At 37.2% G+C, this 22,995-nt stretch overlaps 1 protein-coding gene across 7 annotated transcripts in view; it reads right to left on the bottom strand.

The window, feature by feature from the left end:
* MEIKIN (meiotic kinetochore factor) overlaps positions 1-22,995 on the bottom strand; it is a 135,570-nt gene that overhangs the window by 90,776 nt on the left and 21,799 nt on the right. For 5 of the 7 annotated variants that reach the window (XM_086410429.1, XM_086410430.1, XM_086410432.1 and 2 more), the window contains one exon: positions 17,452-17,571. In XM_086410429.1, coding sequence (XP_086266555.1) covers positions 17,452-17,571 — 120 coding nt within the window. Of the gene's footprint in view, positions 1-7,369; positions 7,806-8,824; positions 9,460-17,451; positions 17,572-22,995 lie in introns of those variants that run through there. The other 2 variants (XM_086410435.1, XM_086410433.1) reach the window with 2 other exon arrangements.

Raw genomic sequence — 22,995 nt, 5'->3', positions numbered from 1 at the left:
GATAAAGGAATCAGTACAAGAGGATGATATTATACTCATTTACATAAATGTACCCAATAAAAGGGATGCCATGATCTTAGTTTTTTTTTTTTTAATTTCTCTTATTTTGGTGATAAAATACTAGAAAGATTTAGGTAACATAATTTTGTAATGGGTTTACTCCCAGATATTATTTACATTTCATGTGTAAGGTGAATCACTGATGAAGATTTCCAGGTTATGTGAATGTTTACCACCAGGACATTGAAAGAAATTATACATGTAAGGAGAGACAGATTTCCTTTTCCCAAACATCTGTAAGAGCATCAAGTGCCTTTTATTTGAACAAATAAAGTCATTATTATGTATTTCTTTTCAAAAGAACAAAACATGACTGTCCAATAATAAAATGGTTTTATTATAAAATTTTATTTTTCAATTCAAATATCACCTTTCCCCAAAATTTTACCCTTTATGAATCATTTGGCATGCTTATGATTATTATGTAGAGCTCTTGAGCTTTATAAAACACTGAAGAAGAAAACGATGTTCTGTGTTTATTTATTTTTAATACAAATTTATTTAATTGGAGGCTAATTACTTTACAATATTGTATTGGTTTTGCCATAAATTGACTGAATCTGCCACGGGTGTACATGTGTTCCCCATCCTGAAGGCCCCTCCCACCTCCCTCCCCATCCCATCCCTCTAGGTCATCCCATTGCACCAGCCCCAAACATCCTGTATCATGCACTGAACCTGGACTGGTGATAGTTTCACATAGGATAATATACATGTTTCAATGCCATTCTCCCAAATCATCCCACCCTTGCCCTCTCCCACGTCCAAAAGACTGTTCTATACAACTGTCTCTTTTGCAGTCTCGCATACAGGGTTATTGTTGCCATCTTTCTAAATTCCATATATATGGGTTAATATACTGATTGGTGTTTTTCTTTTTTTTTTTCCAGAAATGATGTTCCATTTATTCACTGAAAAAGAGGGAGATTAGGCCTTCTTGATCAATTTCTTCCAGTCTCCCCAACTCCCTCCCTTCACTTTTCCGAAATAACACACTGAGAAACATTTTTGTACAAAAACCACGTATTATTCCCCCCCTCACAAAATCGGGTGGCTGTATTACAGGAACAAAACCAGATCAAAGACATAAAAAGAAAAAGTCACCACTTATACTGAAACACAACAGTGTTAAGAATTCAGGTATTCTGTAGAATTATTACCAGCATAGTTAAAATATTTCCACCTGGATCTTTTAAATTTGAAAGTGATCACATTAAAGACCTGAGGTTGCAAGAGACCACAGTATGAACCAGAATTCCATTTTCCTTTAAAGACCTCAGTGGAAAAGGTATTTAGAATGAGCTTCCTTTGGGAAAAACTGGCGGGAAAATACAGAAAACCCTGGCCATTGTCAAAAGGCACTGGGATCTTTCTGGAGTCAAAAGCAATGGAATTAAACTCCAGTAGGAGCAAGCTCATTTTCACTCCTAGCGCCTGGAATAAACTCACTAAAGGAACAAGGTCTCCTTGGTTCCAGTACTTTCTGGCTTACTTTACTCTGCATAATCGGCTTCAGTTTCATCCACCTCATTAGAACTGATTCAAATGTATTCTTTTTAATGGCAAAGTAATATTCCATTCTGTATATGTACCACAGCTTTCTTATCCATTCGTCTACTGATGGACATCTAGGTTGCTTCCATGTCCTGGCTATTATAAACAGTGCTGTGTTGAACATTGGAGTACACGTGTCTCTTTCAATTCTGGTTTCCTTGGTGTGTATGCCCAGCAGTGGGATTGCTGGGTTGTATGGCAGTTCTATTTCCAGATTTTTAAGGAATCTCCACACTGTTCTCCATAGTGGCTGTACTAGTTTGCGTTCCCACCAACAGTGTAAAAGGGTTCCCTTTTCTCCAAACCCTCTCCAGCATTTATTGCTTGTAGACTTTTGAATAGCAGCCATTCTGACTGGCATGAAATGGTACCTCATTGTGGTTTTGATTTGCATTTCTCTGATAATGAGTGATGTTGAGCATCTTTTCGTTTGTTAGCTATCTGTATGTCTTATTTGCAGAAATGTCTCTTTAGTTCTTTGGCCCATTTTTTGATTGTGTCATTTATTTTTCTGGAATTGAGCTGCAGGAGTTGCTTGTATATTTTTGAGATTAATTATTTGTCAGTTGCTTCATTTGCTGTTATTTTCTCTGATTCTGAAGGCTGTCTTTTCACCTTGCTTATAGTTTCCTTTGTTGTGCAGAAGCTTTTAATTTTAATTAGGTCCCATTTATTTATTTTTGCTTTTATTTCCAATATTCTGTGAGGTGAGTCACAGAGGATCCTGCTGTGATTTATGTCGGACAGTGTTTTGCCTATGTTTTCCTCTAGGAGTTTCATAGTTTCTGGGCTTAAATGTTTAGATCTTTAATCCATTTTGAGTTTATTTTTCAGCATGGTTTTAGAAAGTTTTCTAGTTTCATTCTTTTAAAGTGGTTGACCAGTTTTTCTAGCATCACTTGTTAAAGAGATTGTCTTTTCTCCATTGTATATTCTTGCCTTCTTTGTCAAAGATAAGGTGTCCATAGCTGCATGGATTTATCTCTGGGCTTTCTATTTTGTTCCATTGATCTATATTTCTGTCTTTGTGCCAGTACCATACTGTGTTATGACTGTGGCTTTGTAGTAGAGCCTGAAGTCAGGCAGGTTGATTCCTCCAGTTCCATTCTTCTTTCTCGATTGCTTTGGCTATTCGAGGTTTTTTGTATTTCCAGAGAAATTATTTGTTCTAGCTCTGTGAAAAATACCACTGGTAGCTTGATAGGGATTGCACTGAATCTATAGATTGCTTTGGGTAGTATATGCATTTTCTCTATATTGATTCTTCTGATCCATGAACACAGTATATTTCTCCATCTATTAGTATCCTCTTTGATTTCTTTCACAAGTGTTTTATAGTTTTCTATATATAGGTCTTTTTTTTCTTTAGGTAGATATATTCCTAAGTATTTTATTCTTTTCATTGCAATGGTGAATGGAATTGTTTCCTTAATTTCTCTTTCTGTTTTCTCATTATTAATGTCTAGGAATGCAAGGGATTTCTGTGTGTTGATTTTATATCCTGCAACTTTACTATATTCATTGATTAGCTCTAGTAATTTTCTGGTGGAGTCTTTACGGTTTTCTATGTAGAGGATCATGTCATCTGCAAACAGTGAGAGTTTTACTTCTTCTTTTCCAATTTGGATTCCTTTTATTTCTTTTTCTACTCTGATTGCTGTGGCCAAAACTTCCAAAACTATGTTGAATAGTAGTGGTGAGAATGGGCACCCTTGTCTTGTTCCTAACTTTAGGGGAAATGCTTTCAATTTTTCACCATTGAGGATAATGTTTGCTGTGGATTTGTCATATATAGCTTTTATTATGTTGAGGTATGTTCCTTCTAGTCCTGCTTTCTGGAGGGTTTTTATCATAAATGGATGTTGAATTTTGTCAAAGGCTTTCTCTGCATCTATTGAGATAATCATATGGTTTTTATTTTTCAATTTGTTAATGTGGTGTATTACCTTGACTGATTTGCTGATATTGAAGAATCCTTGCATCCCTGGGATAAAGCCCACTTGGTTATGGTGTACGATCTTTTTAATGTGTTGTTGGATTTTGATTGCTAGAATTTTGTTAAGGATTTTTGCCTCTATGTTCATCAGTGATATTGGCCTGTAGTTTTCTTTTTTTGGCATCTTTGTCAGGTTTTGGTATTAGGGTGATGGTGGCCTCATAGAATGAGTTTCGTAGTTTACCTTCCTCTGCAATTTTCTGGAAGAGTTTGAGTAGGATAGGTGTTAGCTCTTCTCTAAATTTTTGGTAGAATTCAGCTGTGAAGCCATCTGGACCTGGGCTTTTGTTTGCTGGAAGATTTCTGATTACAGTTTCGATTTCGCGCTTGTGATGGGTCTGTTAAGACTTTCTATTTCTTCCTGGTTCAGTTTTGGAAAGTTGTACTTTTCTAGGAATTTGTCCATTTCTTCCAAGTTGTCCATTTTACTGGCCTATAGTTGCTGATAGAGTCTCTTATGATCCTTTGTATTTCTGTGTTGTCTGTTGTGCTCTCTCCATTTTCATTATTAATTTTATTGATTTGATTTTTCTCCCTTTGTTTCTTGATGACTCTGGCTAATGGTTTGTCAATTATATTTATCTTCTCAAAGAAGCAGCGTTTGGCTTTGTTGATTTTTGCTATGGTCTCTTTTATTTCTTTTGCATTTATTTCTGCCCTAATTTTTCAGATTTCTTTCCTTTTACTAACCCTGGGTTCTTCATTTCCTTTTCCAGTTGCTTTAGGTGTAGAGTTAGGTTGTCTATTTGACTTTTTTCTTATTTATTGAGGTATGTCTGTATTGCTATGAACCATCCCCTTAGCACTACTTTTACAGGTTCCCACAGGTTGTTGTGTTTTCATTTTCATTCGTTTCTATGCATATTTTGATTTCTTTTATTTCTTCTGTGATTTGTTGGTTATTCAGCAGCATGTTGTTCAGCCTCCATATGTTGGAATTTTTAATAGTTTTTCTCCTGTAATTGACATCTAATCTTACTGCATTGTGGTCAGAAAAGATGCTTGGAATGATGTCAATTTTTTTGAATTTACCAAGGCTAGATTTATGGCCCAGGATGTGATCTATGCTGGAAAAGGTTCCTTGTGTGCTTGAGAAAAAGGTGAAATTCACTGTTTTGGGGTGAAATGTCATATAGATATCAGTTAGGTCTAACTGGTCTGTTGTATCATTTAAAGTTTGTGTTTCTTTGTTAATTTTCTGTTTAGTTGATCTATCCATAGGTGTGAGTGGGATATTAAAGTCTCCCACTATTACTGTGTTACTGTTAATTTCCCCTTTCATACTTGTTAGCATTTGTCTTACATGTTGCACTGCTCCTCTGTTGGGTGCATATATATTTATAATTGTTATATCTTCTTGGATTGATCCTTTGATCATCATGTAGTGTCCTACTTTGTCTCTTTTCACAGCCTTTGTTTTAAAGTCTATTTTATCTGATATGAGTATTGCTACTCCTCCTTTCTTTTGGTCTCTATTTGCATGGAATATCTTTTTCCAGCCCTTCACTTTCAGTCTGTGTGTGTCCCTTGTTTCGAGGTGGGTCTCTTGTAGACAACATATATAGGGGTCTTGTTTTTGTATCCATTTAGCCAGTTTTTGTCTTTTGGTTGGAGCATTCAACCCATTTACATTTAAGGTAATTATTGATAAGTATGATACCATTGCCATTTACTTTATTGTTTTAGGTTCGAGTTTATACACCCTTTCTGTGTTTCCTGTCTAGAGAAGATCATTTAGTATTTGTTGGAGAGCTGGTCTGGTGGTGCTGAATTCTCTCAGCTTTGGCTTGTCGGTAACACTTTTGATTTCTCCTTGATATTTGAATGAGATCCTTGCTGGGTACAGTAATCTGGGCTGTAGGTTATTTTCTTTCATCACTTTGAGTATGTCCTGCCATTCCCTCCTGGCCTGAAGAGTTTCTATCGAAAGGTTAGCTGTTATCCTTATGGGCCTCCCCTTGTGTGTTATTTGTTGTTTTTCCCTTGCTGCTTTTAATATTTGTTCTTTGTGTTTGATCTTTGTTAATTTGATTAATATGTGTCTTGGGGTGTTTTGCCTTGGGTTTATCCTGTTTGGGACTCTCTGGGTTTCTTGGATTTGGGTGATTATTTCCTTCCCCATTTTAGGGAAGTTTTCAACTATTATCTCCTCAAGTATTTTCTCATGGTCTTTCTTTTGTCTTCTTCTTCTAGGACTCCTATGATTCGAATGTTGGGGTGTTTAACATTGTCCCAGAGATTGTTAACATTGCCTCAGAGAGTCTCTGAGGTTGTCCTCATTTATTTTAATTCGTTTTTCTTTTTTACTCTCTGTTTCATTTATTTCTACCATTGTATCTTCTACCTCACTTATCCTATCTTCTGCCTCCATTATTCTACTGTTGGTTCCCTCCAGAGTGTTTTTGATCTCATTTATTGCATTATTCATTATATATCAACTCATTTTTATTTTGCTAGGTCCTTGTTAAACCTTTCTTGCATCTTCTCAATCCTTGTCTCCAGGCTACTTATCTGTAACTCCGTTTTGTTTTCAAGATTTTGGATAATTTTCACTATCATTATTCGGAATTCTTTATCAGATAGATTCCCTATCTCTTCCTCTTTTGTTTGGTTTGGTGGGCATTTATCCTGTTCCTTTACCTGCTGGGTATTCCTCTGCCTTTTCATCTTGTTTATATTGCTGTGTTTGGGGAGGCCTTTCCAGGAGTTCTCTTTATTGTGGAGTTTCCTCACTGTGGGAGAGGCTGGATGGGTGGCTTGTCAAGGTTTCCTGCTTAGGGAAGCTTGTGTCGGTATTCTGGTGGGTGGAGCTGGGTTTCTTCTCTCTGTAGTGCAGTGAAGTGTCCAGTAATGAGTTATGAGATGTCAGTGAGTTTGGTGTGACTTTGGGCAGCCTGTATATTGAAGCTCTGGGCTGTGTTTCTGTGTTGCTGGAGAATTTGTATGGTATGTCTTGCTCTGGAACTTGGCCCTTGGGTGGTGCTTGGTTTCAGTGTAGGTATGGAGGCGTTTGATGAGCTCCTATCAATTAATGTTCCCTGGAGTCAGGAGTTCTCTGGTGTTCTCAGGATTTGGACTTTAGCCTCCTGCCTCTGGTTTTCATTCATATTCTTACAGTAGCTTCAAGACTTCTCCATCTATACAGCACCAATGATAAAACATCTAAGTTAAAGATGAAAAGTTTCTCCACAGTGAGGGACACCCAGAGGGGTTCACAGAGTTACATGGAGAACAGAAGAGGGAGGAGGGAGATATAGGTGACCATGAGGAGAAGAGGGGGAATCAAAAGAGGAGAGAGCAAGCTAGCCAGTAATCACTTCGTTATGTGCTCTCCACAGTCTGGACTGCTCAGAGATGTTCACGGAGTTATACAGAGAAGAGAAGAGGGAGGAAGGAGACAGAAGTGGCCAGGAGGATAAAGGGGGGAATGAAAAGAAGAGAGACAGATCCAGCCAGTAATCAGTTCCTTAAGTGTTCTCCACAGTCCAGAACACACAAAGAGATTCACAGAGTCGGGCAGAGAAGAGAAAGAGGAGGGAAGAGATAGAGGTGACCTGGTGGAGAAAAAGGAGAGTCCAAAGAGGGAGAGAGTAGTCAAGCCAGTGATCTTGCTCCCACGTAAAAATGGGTATTGAAGATTGGGTTATTAAAGGTACAAAATTGATAACAAATACCAAAAAGCAAGGATTAAAAATCTAGAGTAGAGGCTGGATTCTCAAAAATACAATACTGAAGAAAAAAACAAAGTCACAAAAATTATAATATATATATGAAGTTTGCTTTATAAAATAGGGTCTTTTTTTTTTTTTGCAAAGTAATAGTAGGTTATAAAAATGAAAATTAAAGGTGTAATAGAGGACTTAAAAATTAAAAAAATTTTTATTTTAAAAATTTAAAGAATGATAATAGTAAAAATATATCTAGGACTTTCTCTGGTGTTCCTGTGGACAGTGTGGGGTCAGTTCATTTTCAGATAGTTCCTTGATCAGGCTTATACTTCGCAAGATCTATAGGCTCCTTCCTATGTAGTCGGTGCTAACTACAGGATTTTAATCTATTGCACCTGTCACTTCCATGGCAGTTCCCTCTGTTTATTTTAGCTTCTTCTCTTTGCTGGTCTCTTCAGTGTCTAATTTCCGCCCTGACACAAGGGGGCTGTGGTGGACACTTTTTTAGGCTCACTTGTTCAGTCGTGCTGTGGGGAGGAAAAGTGAAAGTGAATGTGAAGTTGGTCAGTCGTGTACGACTCTTTGCGACCCCATGGACTGTAGCCTACCAGGCTTCTCAGTCCATGGGATTTTCCAGGCGAGAGTACTGGAGTCGGCTGTCATTTCCTTCTTCAGGGGATCTTCCCAACCCAGGGATTGAACCCGGGTCTCCCGCATTGTAGGCAGACACTTTACCCTCTGAGCCACCAGGGAAGAACACTGCAAACAAATAACACTGGCATGTGCTCACAGTGACTCGGCCACACTGGGTTTGCCCCCGCTCATGGCGTGTGTGCTTTCCCTGTCTACACTGCTTAGGCTCTAGATGCTCTGCTGGAAACTGTCTAAGGCCAGCCCTGGGTTGTATGCACTTCCCAGGTCTAAGCCACTCAGGTTCAGGTACTTGGGTACTCCACAAAGGCGTTGACTCGGTTGGGCCTGCGTTGTGCCCTTCCCAGGTCCACACAGCTCAGGTGACCAGGTGCTTGGCAAGCACAGTCGCTTTGACTTATCACCTCCCCCATCCCTGCCACTCGGTTTTCTGGGTTTACAACTGGCACGCCTTCTCAGGTGTGCCTTGTGTCTCTTCTGGGGAGCTGATCTCTGGCTGCGACCCTCCTGGCAGATGTCAACCGTCCAGAATCCCAAGAAGTCTTGGTTAGCAGCGAAGCCTGCTTGCAGTTTGGTAGATGATGCCTCTCTGGGGCCGTGATCATCCCCCTTCTGGCTCTGGCTGCCCTCTCCTGCCTGTCTCCGGCGGGGGATGGGCTGGTCCACAGCTGGCTAGTCTGCTCAGTCCTTTGTTCTGTGAGCCAGCCTGGCGGTGTCTTAGGTTAGTGCTTTTTGCTAGTTAGCTATCCCACAGTCTGGTTTGCTATCTCAAGTTAGTTGCCTCAGATTGCCCTTGGGACATTCATCCAGGTCCTTACTCTAAGCAATGCAGCCTGAGCCTCCCTGTCCAATTTCCGCTTGCTCGTGGTAGATGCCGGCATCTGTGCTGCTTCTCTGCTGGGAGTTACCGTTGGGCATGTAATCTGTGGGTTTTAAGTATTTATTTATTTTTCCTCCCAGTTATGTTGCCCTCTGAGGTTCCAAGGCTCCCCACAGACTCACCAGTGAGAGTGTTTCCTGGTGTTTGGAAACTTCTGTCTTTTTTAAGACTCCCTTCCCAGGACAGATCTCTGTCCCTACCTCTTTTGTCTCTCTTTTTATCTTTTATATTTTTTCCTACCTCCTTTCAAAGATAATGGGCTGCTTTTCTGGGTGCCTGATGTCCTCTGCCAGCATTCAAAAGTTGTTTTGTGGAATTTACTCAGCGTTCAAATGTTCTTTTGATGAATTTGTGGGAGAGAAAGTGGTCTCTCTGTCCTATTCCTCCGCCATCTTAGGACTGTCGATCTTAGGTTTTTTTAACATTGAGTTTCAAGTTGAACCATAAAGAAAGCTGAGCATTGAAGAATTGATGTTTTTGAATTGTGGTTTTGGAGAAGACTCTTGAGAGTCTGTTGGACTGCAATGAAATCAAACCAGTCAAAGCTAAAGGAAATCAATCCTGAATATTCATTGGAAGGACTGCTGCTGAAGCTCCAGTACTTTGGCCACTTGATGAGAAGAGCTGACTCATTGCAAAAGTCCCTGATGCTGGGAAAGATTGAAGACAAAAGGAGAAGGGGGTGGCAGAGTGTGACATGGTTTGGTAGCTTCAGTGACTCAATGGACATGAATTTGAGCAAACTCCAGGAACTAGTGAAGGACAGAGGACCTTGGCACGCTACAGTCCATGAGGTTACAAAAGAGTTGGACACAGCTTAGTAAATGAACGAAAACAACAACAATAAATATCTTAAACAAATACTAACTAACATAAAGGGATAAATGGGTAATAGTACAATAATAGTAGGAGACTTTTAACACCCCACTGACATCAATGGAGTGATCACCCAGACAGAATATCAATAAAAAACAGAAGTTTTAAGTGACACAACAAACCAACTGGACTTAATATCTACAGGACATGACATACACATACATACACACACACACACAAATATATACATACACACACACACATTCTTCTCAAGTATGCATGAAAATATTTTCCAGAATAGACAATAGGTCACAAAATAAGCCCCAACATATTTAAGAGGACAGAAATTATTTCAAGCATCTTTTCCAACCATAATGGTATGAAACTAGAATGAAAAACAGAAAAAGAACAAAAACTCATGGAGACTGAACAACATGTTACTAAAAAAAAAAAACAATGTTGAAATCAAACAAGAAATCATAAAATACCTTGAAACAAAGAAAAATGAAAACAAAACAATACAAAATTTAGGTGATATTGCAAAAGAAATTCTAAGAAGGAAGTTTATAGCAATATAGACCATCCTCAAGAAACAAAAAATAGTCTTAAAGAACCTAATGTATTACTTAAAATAATTAGAAAAAGAAGAACAAAGATAACCTCAAGTCAAAAGAAGAAAGGAAATTACAAGGATCAGAGAAGAAATAAATAAAATAGAGATTAAAAAATAATTGAAAAGATCAATATAACCAAAAGCTGATTTTTTAAAAGATAAAATTGACAAACCTCTAGCTAGCCTCATGAAGAAGAAAAGAGAGGATCCAAATAAACAAAATAAGACATGAAAGAGGAGAAGTAACAACTGATACCACAGAAATACCAAAAAAAAAAAAAAAAAAGAGAGAGAGAGAGAGAAGAGTATACTATGAAGATATGTAAGCCAACATATTGGAGAACCTAGAAGAAATGGACAAGTTTCTAGAAACATACAGGCTGCCAAAACAGAGATAAGGAGAAACAGTTTGAACAGACTGATCACTAGAAATGAAATAGAATCTGTAATTTTAAAAACTCCTTGCAAACAAAAATTCAGAACTGGTTGGCTTCCCTGAAGAATTCCACCAAACATAAAAAGAACTAATCCTATCCTTCTCAAACTATTTCAAAAACTTGAAGAGATAGGAGCACTTCCAAATTCACTCTATGAGACTACCATCACCCTGATTAAAAAAAAAAAAAAAACAGAAAAGATTCTAAAAAGAAAATTAAAGGTAAGTATTGTTGATGAATATAGTAGTAGAAATCCTCAACAAAATATCAGCAAACCAAATCCAAAAATACAAAAAAGGACCACACATTATGATTTAAGTTGTATTCAATCCAGGGTCATAAGGATGGTTCAACACATGCAAATCAAGCAATGACATACATCACGTTAACAAAAGAAAAGACAAAATCACATGATCATCTCAATGACACAGAAAGAGCATTTGATAAAATTCAACATCCAGTCATGATAAAAACTCTGGCCAAAGTGGGTATAGAAGGAACATATCTCAATATAATAAAAGCCATTTTGACAAGCCCACAACAAACATGATATTCAACTGTGAAAAGCTGAAAAGCTTCCCATTAAATTCAGGAATAAGACAAGGATGCCCACTCTTGGCACTTCTATTCAATGTATCATTGGAAGTCCTAGTCACATCAATCAGACAAGAGAAAGAAATAAAATGTATCCAAATGCAAAAGAGAACCCTCCTACACTGTTGGTGGGAATGTAAGTTGATGAAGCCTCTATTGAAAACAGCTTGGAGATTCCTCAGAAAACTAAGAATAGAATTACCATATGCTCTAGCAATCACACTTCTGGGAATATACTTGGAGAAAACTATTAATATAATTCAAAAAGACACATGCATTCCTATGTTCATAGCAGCACTATTCACAATAACCAAAACATGAAAACAACCAAAATGTCTATTGACAGATGAATGGATAAAGAAGATATGATAGATATATTAAATGAAATACTACTCAGCTATAAAAATAATGCCACTTGCAGCAACAGGGACAGATCTAGTGATTATTGTAGTAAGTGAAATAAGTCAGAAAGAAAAAGACAAATAGCATATAGTATCATTATATGTGGAATCTAAAATATGGCACAAACAAACCTATCTACAAAACAGAAACTGACTCACAGGGAGAACAGACTTGGTTTCCAAGGGGAAGTGGGGAGAGAGAGGTATGGACTGGGAATTTGCAGTCGGTAGATGCAAACTTTTACATTTAGAATGGGTGAACAACAAGGTCCTACTGTATAGCACAGGGAACTATATCCAATCTCCTGGGATAAACCATAATAGAAAAGAATATAAAAAAAGAACATATCTACGTATATAACTGAGTCATTTGGTTATACACCAGAGACTGGCACAACAATGTAAATCAACTATACTTTAATTTAAAAAATTCCTCAAAAATGGATTCAAATGGAAAGGAAGAGGTAAAATTGTCATTATTTGAAGATGACATGATACTCTATATAGAGACTCCTAAAGTCTCGAGACAAAGATTATTAGAACTAAAATATGCATTCAGGAAGGTTGCAGGATATGAGATTACTATATACAAATCTGTTGCATTTCTTTACACTAATAATGAAATATCTGAAAGAGAAAGTAAAAAAAATCCTGTTTAAAAATCATATAAAAAAATCTAAGAATAAACTTATCTGAGGAGGTAAAATACCTACATGCTGAAAACTATAAAACACTGATTAAGGAAACAGAAGATGATTCAAAGAAATGGAAAGATATCCCAAGCTTTCAGATTATAAAAATTAACATTTTAAAAATCACAATACTCCTCAAAGAAATCTCCAGATCTGATGCAATCTGCATCAAAATATCCATGGCATATTTAACAGAACAAGAACAAATAATCCAAAAATTCATATGAAACCACAGAAGACCCAGATTGCCAAAGAAATCCTGAGAAAAAAGAACAAAGCAGGAGGCATAACCCTTCCAAATTTCAGACACTACTACAAAGATACAGTAATCCAAACTCAGCATGGTATTAGCACCAAAACAGACATAGTCAATTAATCTACAGTAAAAGAGGCAAGAATATACAATGGAGAAAAGACAGTCTCTTCAGCAAGAGGTGCTAGGAAAGCTGGATGTGTTGTGCTGTGCTTTGTCACTCAGTGGTGTCTGACTCTGCAATCCCATGAACTGTAGCCCATCAGGCTCCTCTGTCCATGGGGATTCTATAGGCAAGAACACTGGAGCAGGTTGCTGGATAGCTACATGTAAATCAGTGAAACTGGAACACGCCCTCACATCATATACAAAAATAAACTCAAGATGCTTTAATAAATATAAAGGCATGTCAGAGATTTCCCTGGTAGTCCAGTGGTCGAGAATCCACCTGCTAATGCTGGGCATGGGTTTGATCCCTGGTCTGGGATCTAGGATTCCACGTGCTGAGGAGGAACTAAACCTGTGTGCCACAACTATGAAGCCTGAACTCTAGAGCCTGTGAGCTGAAACAACTGAAGCCCTTGCACCCTAGAGCCTGTGCTCGACAACGAGAAGCCATCACAATGAGAAGCTCAGTAGCCACAACTAGAGAAATCCCATGCACAACAACGAAGACCCAGTGCAGAAAAGAAAAAAAAAGGACTGAAAACATGACATGATGAAACTCCTAGAAGAGAACACTGGCAAAATATTTTGGACATAAATTGTAGCAATATCTTCTATGCTCAGTCTCCCAAGGCAAAAGAAATCAAAGCAAAAACAAACAAATGGGACCCAATTAAGCTTAAAAGCTTTTGCACAGCAAAGGAAATCATCAACCAAGTGAAAAGACAACCGACAGAATTAAAGAGAATATTAGTAAATGATGCAACTGACAACGGGTTAATATCCAATAGAGACAAACAGGTCAAACAACTCAATATGAAAAAGCAAACAACTCACTCAAAAAATGAGCCGAAGACCTAAATAAACATTTCTCTAAAGAAGACACATAGATGGCCAATAAACACAAGAAAAACACTCAATATCACTATTGGAGAAATGAAAATCCAAACCACAATGAAGTATTACCTCACATCTGTTAAAATGGCTATCATGAAAAAGTATACCCCAAAAAATGTTGGAGAGAGTGTGGAGAAAAGGAACCCTCTACACTGTTGGTGGGAATGTAAATTGCCACAATGAAAATGTAGCCACTATAGAAAACAGTATGTAGATTCCTCAAAAAACTTAAAATTGAGCTATGTATGATCCTGCAATCCCATTCCTGGGTATATGCCCAGAAAAGATGAAAACTCTAATTTAAAAAGATACATGCATCCTAACATTCACAGCAGCACTATTTATGATAGTCAAGACATGGAAACAACCCAAGTGCCTATCAACAGACGACTAGCTTAAGATGTAGTATGGATGTGTGTGTACACACACACACACACACACACACACACAATGGAGTATTACTCAGCCATAAAAAGAATGTAATATTGCCATGTGCAGCAACATGGATGGACCTAGAGAATATTATATTTAGTGAAGTAAGTCAGACAGAGAAAGACAAATATATGGCATCTCTTATATATGGTATCTAAAAAATAATACAAATGAATCTATTTACAAAACAGAAATAGACTCACAGACATAGAAAACAAACTTATGGCTGTAAAAGGGGAAAGGAAAGAAGGAGAGGGACAGATTCAGAGTATGGGATTAACAGAAATAAACTATTATACCTAAAATAGATAAGTAACAAGGATTTACTCTATAGCATAGAAAATTACATTCAATATCTTGTAATAATATATAATGGAAAATAATCTGAAAAATACATATATATATAACACCCTGTTGTATACCTGAAACTAATACAATATTGTAAATCAACTATACCTCAATTTAAAAAAGAAAGAAAATACACAGGGCTTTGTTCATTTGTGTAAAAGAAACACAAAAAAGATAAAGCGTAAATTAAAGAGACTGCTTACCAAAAAGGGGTGGGTGGAAATAGGGTAGAAAGAAGAGGGCAAAACCATCATGGTAGCAGTAGAAGAAGATGTAGCAATACTCTACTGCATTGCTTGTATGATAATATTTTTTTGTATAACTATAATTCTTAGAACCATAGTAATGTTTCACATACCTTCAACAGCCCTCTCCCCCTGAATAAATAAACAAAACCAAATAGGAAGGGGGAATCAAAAACTGAATTCAACACTACCAAAGGAATGTATTAATTACTACATAACAACTGAACAATAATTTCAGTGAAAGTGGAGGAAAAGAACTAGCCTATCTAATTTTTGAAAAGAGTCTGTTGATAGGACACTGTAATGCTAAAGACAAATAGAACTGTACATAAATGCTGTAGTAATCTATTTAGTAAATGTATTTCTCACAGGGATCTGGGTTAACAAATCTGAAACTTCTCTGTGTGTATAATAGGATAAAGGAAGGGAAGGAGGGAGGAAGAGAGAGAGAGAGAGACAAAGCAAAAAAGAAGTGGATTTTAACCCATAAAATAAATATCCATGAGTTCATACTGATATAAATAACTGAATAAATAAATGGCAGAAAATAGTTACTTTTCAAAAAGAAATTTCAATTAATAAATGTAACAGGTAACAGCAAAGTATTGATTGAAAATCACCATTCCATGAACACCACAGTAAGAACTATTGCAGTCAAGTTCCTCTGAGGAATGGTAGTATCAGTGGATGAAAGTTTGAGGAGAAACAGGACTTATGGAGCCATAAACTATTTTTTTTTAGGTATTTATTAACTACAGAGGGAAGCTAGTAACTTTACAGTGGAGAAAACCAGATATCACCTTAATCAAGTGAACATTAATATGACCAATAATAACATAAATGTACTGACATTAAGAACTCCTTAATACAACATCATTTCTGTGGTATTCTTATCAAAAATTGCATAATCTCTTTCTAATCATGAGAAAACACTAGACAAATTCAAATGGAGAGACATTCTACAAAATAACTGATCAGTAATCTTCAAAAGTATCAAGCTTACAAAAGACCAAGACTGAAGATCTGTCACAGTAGATTAAGGGAGAAATAACAATCTAATTTAACTTATATGCAGAGTACCTCATCAGAAATGCTGGGCTGGAAGAAGCACAAGCTGGAATCAAGATTGCCGGGAGAAATATCAATAACAGATATGCAGATAACATCACCCTTATGGCGGAAAGTGAAGAAATAAAGACCCTCTTGATGAAAGTGAAAGAGGAGAGTGAAAAAGTTGGCTTAAAACTCAACATTCAGAAAACTACGATCATGGCATCCAGTCCTATCACTTCATCGCAAACAGATGGGGAAACAGTGGAAACAGTAGCTGACTTTATTTTTCTGGGCTCCAAAATGACTGCAGATGGTGACTGTAGCCATGAAATTAAAAGACACTTACTCCTTGGAAGGAAAGTTATGACCAACCTAGACAGCATATTAAAAAGCAGAGATATTACTTTGTCAACAAAGGTCCATCTAGTCAAGGCTATGGTTTTTCCAGTAGTCATATGGATGTGAGAGATGAACTATAAAGAAAGCTGAGTGCCAAAGAGTTGATGCTTTTGAGCTGTGGTGCTGGAGGAGACTCTTGAGAGTCCCTTGGACTGCAAGGAGATCCAATCAGTCCATCCTAAAGGAGATCAGTCCTGGGTGTTCATTGGAAGGACTGATGTTGAAGCTGAAACTCCAATACTTTGGCCACCTGATGTGAAGAGCTGACTCATTGGAAAAGACCCTGATGCTGGGAAAGATTGAGGGCAGGAGGAAAAGGGGACAACAGAGGATGAGATGGTTGGATGGCATCACCAATCCAATGGACATGGGTTTGGGTAGACTCTGGCAGTTGGTAATGGACAGGGAGGCCTGGAGTGCTGCAGTTCACGGGGTCACAAACAGTCAGACACGACTGAGCAACTGAACTGAACTGAACAATCTAATGCAATGTAGGATCCGAGATAGGATCCTGAATCAAAGAAAAGACAGTAGAAAAACTGATGAAATGTGAATAAGGTCTGTAGCTAACAGTTTAACGCCAATGTTAACTTCCTAATTATGACCATTGTATTGTGCTGAAGAATTGATGCTTTTGAACTATGGTGTTGGAGAAGACTCTTGAGAGTCCCTTGGACTGCAAGGAGATCCAACCAGTCCATCCTAAAGGAAATAAGTCCTGAATATTCATTGGAAGGACTGATGCTGAAGCTGAAACTCCAGTACTTTGGCCACCTGATGCAAAGAACTGACTCATTGGGAAAGACCCTGATGCTGGGAAAGATTGAAAGCAGGAGAGAAGGGGACGACACAGGATGAGATGGTTGGATGGCATCACCAATTCAATGGACCTGAGTTTGAGCAAGCTCTGGGAGTTGGTGATGGACAGGGAAGCCTAGTGTACTGCAATCCATGGTGTCACAAAGAGTCGGACATGACTGAGCAACTGAACTGAACTGATTATGGTTATAGAAAATAACATTTCAGAAAGCTGGATGGGAGGTATATGGGAACCCTTTTTATTATTTTTGCAACTTTTCTGCAAGTATATTAATAAAATTCAAAATAAATGTTTTTAAAAAGTAAACCCATATATGCTTAAGTTACTTACTATTAGTCAGATATTATGTGTAGCCAAAGGTAATCCTAATTGATTAATTTAGCTAAAAAATCATTCAAGAGAAAAAATACTTTGCTTTTTCAATACTGACAAGGGTTTTTCCCTTTGTGACATGAGGAAAAAGAATGTGAAACTTACCTAAAATTGCAGAGAGATTTGAAAACTCAGGTACCTTCTCTATTGCTACTGCTTTACTTATGTCCAAAAGAGTAGAATTCTTACATGGCATGTTTTCTTCCAACATGGGATGCTCCCATTCTAAAAGAAGCAGGGAGAAATGGCACAAAATTTTGAATAGCACACAAGTGGCAGGTTACCTTTTTCTCCCCAACTTAGGTTCCTAGCCCATACAAAGCTACAGTAATTGAAGAAAGTTTAGGTGAAGCATAAAAAAAACCCTTGAGGACATCAGGATATTAAATAATCTTTGGGCTATTACAATGCCCAAATACTCTTACTTCCTTTTCCCCACTTTTCCCATTATCCCCATATTATTATATGGCATATTTAGTTAGGCCAGTATTCAATGCAAACGTTATGATGATAAATTGTCATAAAAATGCTGTCTTTAACTCTGTTGGTATATATACAGTGACCACCTCTTGTTTTTCCTGGAGCCAATAAAGAGTTGTTTGTTTAGATTTCTCTGTATTCTTCATCTATTTAATCCTAAACCCTACCAAACTGTATAAATCCATTCTATTTATTCCATTCTCTGATGTTCTGAAATTTTATATTGTTCTGTCTTGGTGTTTTTCATCTCTTGTGCTAGACACTGTACGGCCCTTTAAACCCAGAAATCATACTTCTTAGATCTAGAAACTGTTCTTGAGTTATATCTTTGGTAATTTTCTTCCTCCTGTTTATTTCATTATCTTTTTCTGAGACTCCTATTATTTGATGTTAGATTTCATATACTACTTCTCTAACTAATATTTTTTCTCCTTTTTTTCCCTCCTGACTTTTTTTTTTCCCCTGGGAAATCTCAATTTATTTTCTAATCCTTCTACCGAGTTTTCCATTCTGCTATTGCATTTAATTTATTCTCTGAATATTCTCACTCCCTTTTTTTTTAAACAGCATCCTGTTCCTATTCAATGAATGCAATATACATATTTTTATCTCAAGGAAAACTTTTCCCCCCAGTATCTTTCTTGTATTCCTATTTCTGTTTGGTTTCTTCTCTTATTTTTAATTTTACTGTGGTGGGAACACTTAACATGAGACCTACCCTCAAATTTGAGAGTACAATAGAGTATCGTTAACTATAGGCACAATGTCATGCAACACATCTGTAGAACCTGTTATTCATCTTGCATAAGTAAAACTCTACCTGTTGATCAGCAACTCCCCACATTTCCTTCTCCTTGGGCCCTGGCAACCAACATTCTACTCTCAACTGCTATAAATCTAACTACTTTAGCTATCTCATACAAGTGGAATAATACAGTATATTTCTTCCCGTGACTGGCTTATTTCACTTGCCATAATGTTCTCAAAGTTCTTCTATAGTGTTGCATATAACAGGATATCCTTTTTAAAGGCTGAATAATATTCCACTGTATGCATATACCACATTTTCTTTATCTATTCATCCATCAATGGTCACTGGGCTATTGTGAAAAGTCTGCAATGCACATGGGAGTTCAAATATTTCTTCTAGATCCTGACAGTAATTATTTTGAATAAATACCCAGAAGTGGGATTGCTGGACCACATATATTTTAAATTTTTTGAGTAACTGCCATACTCTTTCATTGCAGCTTCACTATTTTACATCCCTATCAACAGTATACAAAAGGGAATCCAATTTCTCCACATCATTGCCAACACTTACCTTTTAAAAAATAATAATAACCATCCTAATAGTTGTGAGGTGATACCTCACTATGATCTTGATTTGCATTTCCCTGACGGTTAGTGATCTTTTCATATACCTGTTGGCCATGTGACTGTCTTCTTTGAAGGGAATATGTTTATTCAAGTTCTTTGTCATTTTTAAAAATCAAGTTATTTGGATTTTTCCTATTGAATTGTGGGAGTTTCTGATATATTTTGGATATTAATCCCTTATCAGATATGTGGTTTCTAAATATTCTCCCTTTTTGTAGGGTGTTCATAGGTTATTCACTTCGTTGTTTCTTGTGCTGTGCAGGAGCGTTTCAGTTTTATCTAGGCCTACTTGTCTAATTTTGCTTCTGTTGCCTGTGTTTTGTTGTCACATCCAAGAAATAACTGCCAATACCAATTGTCATAAAGCTTTTCCCCTATGTTTCTCCTAGGAGTTTTATAGTTTCTGGTCTCACATGTAAGTCCTTACTATATTTTGAGCCCACTTTTTTGTATAAGGTAAGGGTCCAATTTCATTCTTTTGTATATGGCTATCCAGTTTTGTCAACATCATTTGTTGAAGAGACTATTTCTCCCACATTGAGTATTCTTGGCACTCTTGTTAAAGAGCAAATGTCTTTATGGATTTAGTTCTGGGCCCTCTATTCTGTCCTACTGGTCTATATCTCTGTCTTTATTCCAGTACTATAATGTTATGTTTACTATAGCTTTGCAATATACTTCAAAATCAGTTTAATGTTAATTTTCTGTCTAGATGTTCTATCCATTATTAAAAGTAGGAGTATTGAAGTCTCCTACTATGACTGTATGCCTATTCCTACCCTCAGTTCTGCCAGTGTTTACCTTCTATGTCAGGTGCTTTGATGTTGGGTGGATATTTATTTCTAACTGTTGAGTGTTTTTGATGAATTGATCCTTTTATAATTATGCAACATTCTTCCTTGTCTCTTGTAAAAGTTTCTGACTTAGTCTATTTTTATCTGATATAAGTATAGCCCCTTGTGCTCTCTTTTGGTCACAATTTACATGGAGTGCCTTTCCCCACCCATTTGCTTTCAGTCTATGTGTGCCCTTAAATCTTAAGTGAGTCTTTTGTAGAGAACATACGGTTGGATTATTTCTTCAACCCATTCAGCCACTCTTTGTCTTTTGATTGGGTTTAACCCATTTATATTTTTGATAGAGGAGGATTATTGATAGAAGAGGATTTACTATTATAATCTTGTTAACTCTTTTCTGTTTTATAGTTATTTTGCCCCTCTTCCCTCTCTTGCTATGCTCCTCTGTCTTTCATTGATTCTTTTACATTGATATGCTTTGACTCCTTTCTATTTTTCTTTTATGTATCTTCAACAGGTACTTTTTGTGTGTGGTTACCATGGGGCTTACATAAAACAGTTTTAACAGTCTACTTTAAACTGATAACAATTTAACAAAAACGCTATGCTTTTACTTCACCCCTCAAACACATTTTGCAGTACTGATGTTATAATTTACCACCTTTCATATGGTATATCCATTAACATATTTTTATAATTATATTTAATATGCTTGTCTTTTAACTTTTATACCAGAATTAAGAGTGATTTATATGTCACTGTTACTGTATCAGTGCATTTGTCTATATACTTACCAATGAGTTTTGTACTCATATGCTTTCATACAGCTGTTTAGAGTCCTTTGTTCTAACTTGAAGAACTCCCTTTAGCACTTCTTGTAAGGCAGGGCTAGTGATGATTAACTCTTTCAGCTTTTGTTTGTTTGGACTTATCTTCTCTTCATTTCTTAAGGACAGTTTTGCAGGTTTCAGTATTATTGGTCAGATGTTTATTTCTTTCAGCACTTTGTCTATTTACTTCCACTCTCTTCTAGCCTGCAAGGTTTCTGCTGAGAAATCCATAAACAGTCTAATGAGGTCTCACTGTATATATCAAGTCGCTTTTAAAACTGCTGCTTTCAAAGTGCTTTTTCTTTGACTTTTGGCAGTATGACTATGTGCCCCCATGTGAATTTCTTTGGTTCATCTTATCTGAGGTTTGTTGGGGTTCCTAGGTCTGGATGTACACTTCCTTCTCCAGATTTAGGAAGTTTTCAGCAACCATTTCTGTGAAGAAACCTTCTGGCCCTTTCCCTCTCCCTCCCTCCCCAATTCCCTTTTCCCTTTAGGACTCTCACAATGCATATACTGATCTGTTTTCTTGTGTTCTGTAAGTCTCAAACTTTCTTCATTCTTTTATATTCTTTTTCCTTTTAGCTCCTGTGACTGGATAATTTCAAATGACTTATTTTTGAATTTGCTGATCCTTTCTTCTGATTGATCTTTTACTTTTTTTTTTTTCTTAGTGCATTTATTGTTTTTCTCAGCTCTAACATTTCTTTTTGGTTCTTTTTAAAAACTCTCTTAAAATTCTCACTTTTTCCATACATTGTTCTGAGTTCTTTACGAACATTTGCTGCGCATCTTTATGACAATCATTTAAAATTCTCTGTCAGGTAGTTCACATGTTTCCATTTAATCTGAGTCACTTTCTGGAGCTTTATCTTATTCTCAGTTTTTGGACCATGTTTCCCTGCTTCTTCTTTCTCTTTAATCATTTGTGTTGGTGTCTGCACATTAGATAAAACAGCCAGCTTTCCCAGTCTATAAACAGGTAGGCCTCATACAGGAGATGACCTTCACCAATCTTTCCAACCAGGATCTTCTCAAACCTTCTTGCTAGTTCAAACCAGAGTCTTTGTTTTCAGTGGCCATGAGGCATCTAGAATATAACAAGTCCTATCACTGCTCTGAGACAGATGAGACAAAAGCTAGTCCCTTGGGCAGCCCCAGAAATGTTGGAATGTTGAACACAGTCCAAATCTTTCCCTCCCCAGAGAGAAGCTGGGATCTGGTGAATGTTCTCATGCTAGGATAAACTGGTATCTTTGTTTCAGCACTCATCAGACTTCCAGAGTATGTCAGGTCCCACCAGCACTCTGAGGCAGACAAGTCAGTAGTCCATTCTTTGCTTATCCCCAAATAATTGAGGGCTTTTGGCACATGGTTCAGTCCTTTCCCTTCCTCCCTAGGGAAAATCTGGGAGCTGAAGGTTTCCTGCCAATTGTATGGTGCTGTATGGCAGATGTGAATTATAATGAAAGGGTGTCTTGAATTTTTCTATTTGCTTTGATGTGACTGGTTTCAAGCTTGCCTGGGGGTGCAGGAGTCACTCAACTAGTTTTGAGATTTCTCACAAAGGGAAATCTCACAAAGGGAAATACATGGACACAAATTAGTCCATGTATTGTTGTTGAATTGGTGTGTCCATGGGGAAAGGCAAGTCTAAGGCTTACTATTCCAACACCTTACTGATTTACTACCATATTTCGCTGTTTTGACCTCTATGCTTTATGTTAGAAAATTCATCAGAAGTCTGGTAGTCCTTGTCTTCTGCTCATATTTGAGAGGGGGCCCTAAATGGCTAAGTGGGATCTCTATGGCTTAGCTGGGGCTGGCCACATAGGCAACTTCACTGTAGGGTTCCTGTCAGTTTCACTGAAGTACTACTGAGGTCAGTATCTTTTGATACTTTCTTTAGGGTTGCTCAGATTTCTCAGGAAAAAAATCTTCCATTTTCCTGCCTGGAAGTTTCAATTCTGGGTGCTAGCATTCTAGAAGCTGAATAGAGAAATGGACCATTGGGTTAGGATGAGACTAAGCATTGGGTGAGCAGTCCTACAATTTGGAATATACATTTGCATTTAACTACCCCTTTCTGCATTCACGACAGTATCTGAAGCAGTTGGCTTTTTCTATATAATAAATAACACTGAAATCTCAGTGGCATGAAA

Source organism: Bos grunniens, chromosome 7, assembly GCF_055505025.1.
Source record: "Bos grunniens cultivar Pamir isolate PY7600 chromosome 7, Bosgru_T2T1.0, whole genome shotgun sequence".
Lineage (NCBI taxonomy): Eukaryota > Metazoa > Chordata > Mammalia > Artiodactyla > Bovidae > Bos > Bos grunniens.
Note: the sequence above shows the minus strand (reverse complement) of the source record. Positions and strands in the feature narration are given on the sequence as shown.